This window comes from Meleagris gallopavo, chromosome 7 (assembly GCF_000146605.3).
Source record: "Meleagris gallopavo isolate NT-WF06-2002-E0010 breed Aviagen turkey brand Nicholas breeding stock chromosome 7, Turkey_5.1, whole genome shotgun sequence".
In the NCBI taxonomy this organism is placed as follows: domain Eukaryota; kingdom Metazoa; phylum Chordata; class Aves; order Galliformes; family Phasianidae; genus Meleagris; species Meleagris gallopavo.
In genome coordinates, this window is record NC_015017.2 from 19,676,200 (window position 1) to 19,684,310 (window position 8,111).

The 8,111-nt window shown below is 41.9% G+C and overlaps 1 protein-coding gene across 1 annotated transcript in view; it reads left to right on the forward strand.

Annotated features, from left to right (window-relative positions):
- The first annotated feature begins 229 nt into the window (after positions 1-229).
- FIGN (fidgetin, microtubule severing factor) overlaps positions 230-8,111 on the forward strand; it is a 9,695-nt gene continuing 1,813 nt past the window's right edge. The window contains exon 1 of the mRNA XM_031554201.1: positions 230-8,111. This exon is cut by the window's right edge and continues 1,813 nt beyond it. Coding sequence (XP_031410061.1) covers positions 291-2,666 — 2,376 coding nt within the window. The 5' untranslated portion in view covers positions 230-290 and the 3' untranslated portion in view covers positions 2,667-8,111.

The following is an 8,111-nucleotide window of genomic DNA, read 5'->3' on the forward strand; positions in this document are numbered from 1 at the left end:
TAAAACTGAAACAGTGATGAGAGAGGGCAGAGCAGTTGGATGCCTTGTGTGTTAAAAATAAATCTGCACTCAGAGTATTTAAAATACCAAATCTTAGTTAATTAATTTAAGAAATGTGGCATCACGTATATGTGTATATATATATTTAAACCAACAAATACCCCCTACATAATTAACAAAAAAATATGTGTGCCTATTAAAAAAAAAAAAAGAACAAAAAACCCACCAATAATCTGACTGTTTATGCTGCTTCATCAGGGCACTGCATTTTGTTTCTTAAAGGATTTGTGATGTTAAAGTACAGCATTTCAGAGTGCTGGAGAAGTTTACAGGCAGTCCATTCAAGAACTCATTTAAAATGCTTTGGAAAAAGCCTGAGCTTGCTGCTAACTTTGTTTTCTCTTGCTGCTCTAGGCTTGAAGATGCAGTGGACGCCGGAGCATGCCCAGTGGCCAGAACAGCACTTTGATATCACCTCCACCACCCGGTCCCCTGCCCACAAGGTGGAAGCGTACCGGGGGCACCTGCAGCGCACCTACCAGTACGCCTGGGCTAATGATGACATCTCGGCTCTGACTGCCTCCAATCTCTTGAAAAAGTATGCAGAAAAATACTCTGGTATTTTGGAGGGCCCAGCTGAACGACCTATTCTCAGCAATTACACTGAAGCTCCCTCGGGGCTGGTGAATGGACGGAAAAATGAAAGCGAGCCCTGGCAACCTTCGCTGAATTCAGAGAGCGTGTATCCCATGAATTGCGTACCAGATGTCATCACTGCCAGCAAAGCTGGTGTGAGTGCAGCCCTCCCTCCCGCAGATGTGTCAGCCAGCATCGGGAGTTCACCTGGAGTGGCCAGTAACCTGGCTGAACCTAGCTACTCCAGCAGCACCTGCGGAAGTCACACTGTTCCCAGTCTTCATTCAGGGCTCCCATCTCAGGAATACGCCGCAGGATACAATGGCTCCTACTTGCATACCAGTTACAGTGGCCAACCAGCACCTGCACTTCCATCCCCTCATCCGTCCCCCCTGCATAGCTCAGGGCTTTTACAGCCCCCACCACCGCCGCCGCCACCACCAGCCCTGGTCCCTGGCTACAATGGCACCTCGAACCTCTCCAGTTACAGCTACCCATCTGCCACTTACCCTCCTCAAACTGCTGTTGGCCCTGGGTACAGCCCTGGGGGTGCCCCGCCACCCTCGGCCTACCTGCCGTCAGGAATCCCTGCTCCAACCCCTCTGCCCCCCACTACTGTCCCCAGCTACACCTACCAGGGCCATGGCCTGACGCCCATCGCACCGTCTGCCCTGACCAACAGTTCAGCCAGCTCTCTCAAAAGGAAAGCTTTCTACATGGCAGGGCAAGGAGAAATGGACTCCAGTTATGGAAATTACAGCTATGGCCAACAGAGATCTACACAGAGTCCCATGTATCGAATGCCCGACAACAGCATTTCAAATGCAAACAGGGGGAATGGATTTGACAGAAGTGCTGAAACATCATCCTTAGCATTTAAGCCAACAAAGCAGCTAATGTCCTCTGAACAGCAAAGGAAATTCAGCAGCCAGTCCAGCAGGGCTCTCACACCCCCATCTTATAGTACTGCTAAAAACTCACTGGGTTCAAGATCAAGTGACTCGTTTGGGAAGTATACCTCCCCAGTAATGAATGAGCACGGTGATGAGCACAGGCAGCTCCTCCCTCACCCAATGCAAGGCCCAGGACTTCGTGCAGCTACCTCATCCAACCACTCTGTGGACGAGCAACTGAAGAATACTGACACACACCTCATTGACCTTGTTACCAATGAGATTATCAACCAAGGACCTCCTGTAGACTGGAATGACATCGCTGGCCTAGATCTAGTAAAGGCCGTCATTAAGGAGGAGGTTTTATGGCCAGTATTGAGGTCAGATGCATTCAATGGACTGACTGCTCTACCTCGGAGCATCCTTTTATTTGGACCTCGGGGAACGGGCAAAACATTAATGGGGAGATGTATAGCTAGTCAGCTGGGGGCCACATTTTTCAAAATCACTGGCTCTGGCCTTGTCACAAAGTGGTTAGGTGAAGGAGAAAAAATTGTCCACGCCTCTTTCCTTGTGGCAAGGTGTCGCCAACCCTCGGTGATTTTTGTTAGTGACATTGATATGCTTCTTTCTTCGCAAGTGAGTGAAGAACACAGTCCAGTAAGTCGGATGAGAACCGAGTTCCTTATGCAGCTGGACACTGTACTGACTTCTGCTGAGGACCAAATAGTAGTAATTTGCGCCACAAGTAAACCGGAAGAAATTGATGAATCTCTTCGAAGGTACTTCATGAAACGACTTTTAATCCCACTTCCTGACAGCACAGCGAGGCACCAGATAATAGTACAACTGCTCTCACAGCACAATTACTGTCTCAATGACAAGGAGGTTGCACTGCTTGTCCAGCGCACAGAAGGCTTTTCTGGACTAGATGTGGCTCACTTGTGTCAGGAAGCAGTGGTGGGCCCACTCCATGCCATGCCAGCCACAGACCTTTCAGCCATTATGCCCAGCCAGTTGAGGCCAGTTACATATCAAGACTTTGAAAATGCTTTCTGCAAGATACAGCCTAGCATATCTCAAAAAGAGCTTGATACATATGTTGAATGGAACAAAATGTTTGGTTGCAGTCAGTGATACTACTTTAAAAAAAAAAAAAAAAAAAAGTAATGAATGTTGGCACACACAGAACCTGCTACATAGGGTAGAGAACCCTTTTCAGTAGTGTTAAAATTGCAAAGGGTACTGGGAAGACTACAATATACCTTGCCTCTAAAGAGCCAGGGTAGACTTGAAGGAAAAGTGCATCAAACAAGAGCTGCTGATCTGAAAAAGCCACACATGACAGAAAGCGCATGTTGATGCTCAGTTCTGTTCAAGCCAGACAATACTCACCAAGGAGCAAGGTGCAAGTGGGTTGATTTCAGAAGGACATGAACCCTGTGTGTTGATTCCATTCTGCTGTTCTTGAGATTTAGTTGCTGTCAAGTGCCTGAAGTGGTGCTTTATTTTTTGTTTGCCTCACAATTACATTGGTGGCATGTGCTAATATAAAGAGCTTTAACTTCAAACATTATTGGACTAAAGAGATGAACGGTTGTGTTGCGACAGAGAACCAGATTTTTGCTATTCTAAGAGCAACAGTATTCCTCAATCCTGTCTGTTCTGTGGTGTTAAACTAAGAACAGGTAAAACAGGGTAATGGTAATCTGGACCTTAATTTCTGCAGTTCATTTCTTTTAATGTTCTGTCTGCAAAAACTCAGGAAAGTGATTGTGATTTGTACAGTACCTCAAAGGAATGTGTTGAAAGCACTATGTACTGCTGAGAGTTATAGGCTAGGCTTCAATGTTACTTTATATTAAATATGTATGTTTACCTCAACAATTGGAAAATGGCAAGGAAAATTACTTTGAATGTATCCAGGAAAAAAACTAAAGTGTGATATGACTGAAGCTTTACAGTTTTTAAAATTAGAAACAGAAGGATTGCAGTGTTAGGAAACTGTTCTTTTGCCAATTTGTCAAATCAAATCAGAGCAGAACAATTTTTCTTGTTGGTAAACTGTAAGAGTTTTCAGCATATTGCTCCTTGATAATTATGTGATACAGTCTTTAGAAGGTGCTTAGATGAAAAAAAAAAGCCACATAATCGGTTTATGTTAGCAGCTGAAACGGTCAAATGTAAGATTTGGTAGGACTCCAAGAGGCAAGTTACCTTAAGCTGTGACTGCTGGCGCTTACTATGGGGCTCTGGTTGTGGTTTTGAGGTTATTTTGGTGGAGCTGTAGGGAGTGGAATCAGTGTAGGTCACTGGCAGAGCTATGGGTTGCAGAGATGTTTATAGCAACACAGTAGTCTGTGACCAAATAAACAGTACAAATAACAGAGCAAAACTGAACCCTCGAAGTACATTTATTTCCCTTCCCAAACTGTAAAGTTGAGTTTTTGTTATGTGTGTGCGGCTCCATTGTCCGTGATGCAATCTTCATTTAGCATCCATTAGAAATCTTCCAGGCTGGAGTGTGCCCACCATTATTTCTACCTCAGTTTTGTTACATTTATCTTGGAAAGCAAAGTAAGAAATAGGGCAAAAAACCAAAACCAACGCAGAAGTCAGATTACATTAGGAATGTGAACCTGCTAAACGAGTTTCAGAGAGCTGCTGGTTTTCCCCTGAAGTCAAGTTTTCTCCATGCTAGTGCTCTTTACCCCCCTTTTTCCTCCCCCAAATATACATACTCTGGTGTCTTCCTTCTGGAAAGATGAGCTGGCATGTGTGACATTTTGTTCAATTCCCCCCACCCCCCCATCTTTCTTTTTATCCTTTAATGCTTTCTGTGCAACTCTTTTCATGACAGCTGACTGATGTTGGGTAATGTCTCTGAGCAGGAACAGTATATGTTGCAGCTGCCCAAAGCCTCTGCCACCACGTGAGCAAAACAGCCTTGCTTTTTGAATGTATTTTTTTGTTTGTTTACTTTAAAGAGACAGTAACAAAACTGTTGCAAAGCACTGGCATTTAATGTTTCTGTTAAGTAATGTACATTCAAAACCATTGAATAAATGCACTGAAAAGCCCCAAGTAGAGAGATACCAATCTGTTACGAGATCACGCTTGTCTTCTCAAAAATTGTACAGATCTTGTCTGTTTTGTTAAATCAGTGGAGACAGTTAGCATTCAGAAAGCTAAAGAGGGATTTTGTGATATTGCTGGAAATTTATGGCTATTGATTACTTCTTTCCTTTATCTTTCTTTTAAAAAAAATATATATATATTTAGATAGAACGTGCTAAAAACAGAGCAAATAAACCAAAATCTAATATAAGATGGATTCCTGGCAAACATTTTGTCTATCTAAAACTTTATGTTTTAAGCATAAAAATACCATTTTAAAAACAGTGCCTTTCATTAAGGATGTAGAAAGTAAGACTTAAATACATCACCTGCTTTCTTTTTTTTTTTTTTTTCTTTTTTCTTTTTCCTTTCAACAGCAATTACAATCTATGGTCCTTGTTATGACCCAGTCTTTCTGCTTCCCTAAACCTCCACAGGCTGCTTCTCCATCCTGGTCATTCCACCATCCTCATATTTGGGTGACCCTGGTGTCTCCACTTGCTGTAGGTTCACGCTGGCAAGTACGCTATTGCAGATCGCTGACCCAAATTCTGTCCTAGACATTGCCTTTCATATCTGCCATTGAGCTGGGCTTATTTGAAAAGCTCAGGCAAATTTTGATAAACCAACTTTTGCTTTATCCATTCCTGGTAAAACCATAACTCCTAACAGATTTTGCAGCTGGTAAAATGAAAACTACCTTTATTGTAATTTTTTTTCTTCTTTTTTTTAACATCATCTTATCCAGTAGCGAAAACAAAAAGCAAATTAAATTGTAGATCGTCCCTGTGGCTTCCAGCTTTAAATTGTTCTCTATAAAAAGTCACTCTGGGAAATGGATTTTTCAAATGTTAACCAAAGTGACAAGCAGGCAGAAACTGAGATGGTGTGAAAATGCAGGTTCCACACACGCACACACGCTCCTGCTCTCCAGGGCTTGTTTCAGCTTTGGGGCAGCAGCAGGTGAAAACTTCACCCGGATGACAGTGGAGGACAGAGCCAGATTGTTACCCAAATCTTTCTTTACCAGCAGCTCTCCTTGACACCACTCAGAAAGGTGTCTGTTGGATTTGGTTGGGTAGTGTTAACAGCAGACACCTCAGGCCTTCTTGAGAACTTTCTGGCCGCCTTAACTTCTTTGACAGAATTTCCTCCCCTCAGGGGGCTGAGCTGGCTGAACCTCCCACCACACCCACTCCTCACTGTTTTCCCCTCTTCTCCTTCATTTATCCCCCTTTTCTCCCTCGTGAGCAGGAGTCGGCGTGCTGCTAGACCTTCACCCCTCCCAGCAGCCTCCTCATTGGGGAGAGTCCAAGAAGGACTGAAGCGCGATCCTGAAGTCCTCCTGCACCTGGGTGGATCCTGAAGGTTAGGATTGTTTTTGAGAGGAGAGACAAAATATGTTTTAATGGTATCGTCAGGATGAAACGTTAGCTAGTTTTTGACATTTCCATGGTGGAAAACTGCTGTCTTTTATTACCAGGCAAAGCCAGGGGCTGCTTGCCAAAGAAATGCCTGAGTGGTTTGCTGGATTTTAAGGAACCTTGAATGGTTAAAGAGCATCTGCTGTGTCAGCCTATGCTCTACATAGTCTTTTTATGTGTGGATCCCATTCTACATCAGCTCATTTTCTTCCTTGTAACTTCAGTAACAATTCCTACGGCAACAAAAATAAAATAAATTGGAGGAATATTTCTGCAAGCTGAAGGATCAATATCAATACAAGGAGGAGTTCATAAAGACCTTATGTGAGACAGAAATGGAAATACTCTGTATTGCTGACATGTTTCTCTTCGAAATATTTAGAACATTTGTGACAATATAAAAAAAGTTTGCTGACTGAGCTGATCAATGGAATGCGGAGGCAGTTTACTTTAAGGCTATTTACTTTCACATGGATTATTTATCTATTAGTCAGTTTGTATTCTACTCAAATGCAGATAGATGGGCAAAATGTTTTCTTGAGGATTACAAACTTAGCAAGAGGATAATCAACCATCTGACTAAAATACATAGGCCAAACACCATCTGGGTGTCTTTACCAGCTATTTGGAGACTATGCTCTGTAAAATGGTACAAGGTCATATTTAGGTGGTTTTTCTTAGAATTTTTTTCACTTGGGGGTCATCTAGTCAAAAATACCCAAATTAATTATTGCATTGAGCCATTCATATGTTGCAAGCAAAGATGGGCATCTGACTAGGGTTTCCATTATCTGCATCTACGTAGGACTTCAGATAAAGAGCTGTTCTCGTAATCCCTGTTTCTCTCCGAAGCACTCTCAGTCATGAGGGAGAGTGTATCACACAGGTGTAATGGATACATTTTGTCACAAGACAAGGCCAGCAAGATTCTAGGGCCTCCTAGCTTTTCACTTAACCAGTCTGAAGGTGGTATAATATTGTTGACTTAAAGGAATTACTCCTGATTTCTGCCCTTGTTAGAAAAGTCATCCCTCCAGTGTATAATAATCTATGTCTGTTGGTTTTCATCATCAGCTCTGAAAGCTAACCTTGTCCTCACAGCACTAACTCCTTCCATCTTGTATGTGTGCATGTGTGTATATAATATTTATATGTGCATACACACCATGTCCAAACAATAGCTTTGTCTCTTTAACTTAAAAAAAGAAACATCATTTAATCATCTGCAGATTTATATGAAGCACATGAGTAAACATGGAGATATAAGAATTTCAGAAATCAAAAATATAAAAAAAAGAAAACCCAGAACCCCCACCCAGCTGTGCTGGTAACTAACCAATACATGAACTGAAGCTCACACTCAGCAAGGACCTTTGGTTGACATTCGATTTTGAACCTGCCAGATGCATTTTTGTGAACCAGAGATACTGCATCTTTAATGAACAAGTCTCTACACTTTCCCCTGTTTTTAAATACAACACAAGCAGTGTAGCACTGGGCACTGCAATTGTCAAAGACAATTAGACTGAAAGCAGGAAAATTTCACCTCCCTGTCTCAGTGATATGTAGAATGTCGGCAGTATGGGTCAGCCTTGCCACAGAGTTGTGTGAGAATATATGAATCAGTCCTATAGAATGTTAAATATTTATAAAATGGTTCTGTACTACACCAAGGTTGGGAGCACATTCATTCCTTCTTTTTGTTTTATAATAGAAAAAGAAGCAAAAGTTTATTTCTAAACCTAAACTTTGTGCAGTTCTTTTTTCTTTTTCTTTTTTTTTTTCCTTTTTTTCCTTTTTGTTATTGTGGGTTATATGCAGTTGCTAGAGCCTTTTCATTTTCCTTTTTTAAAGTATTTTTCATCAGATGTGCGTTCAGACATTTGTTCTTTAAAACCATTTCTACCTCATTGCTACATATTGTACATGTAGTATTTATTTGTTGTCTTTTTTTGAATGTCATGCATTTCGTAAGAAAAAGACTTGTCCTTGAACTTGAACAGTCTACCTCAGAAAGACTGTCTTTACACTGAACAGTATT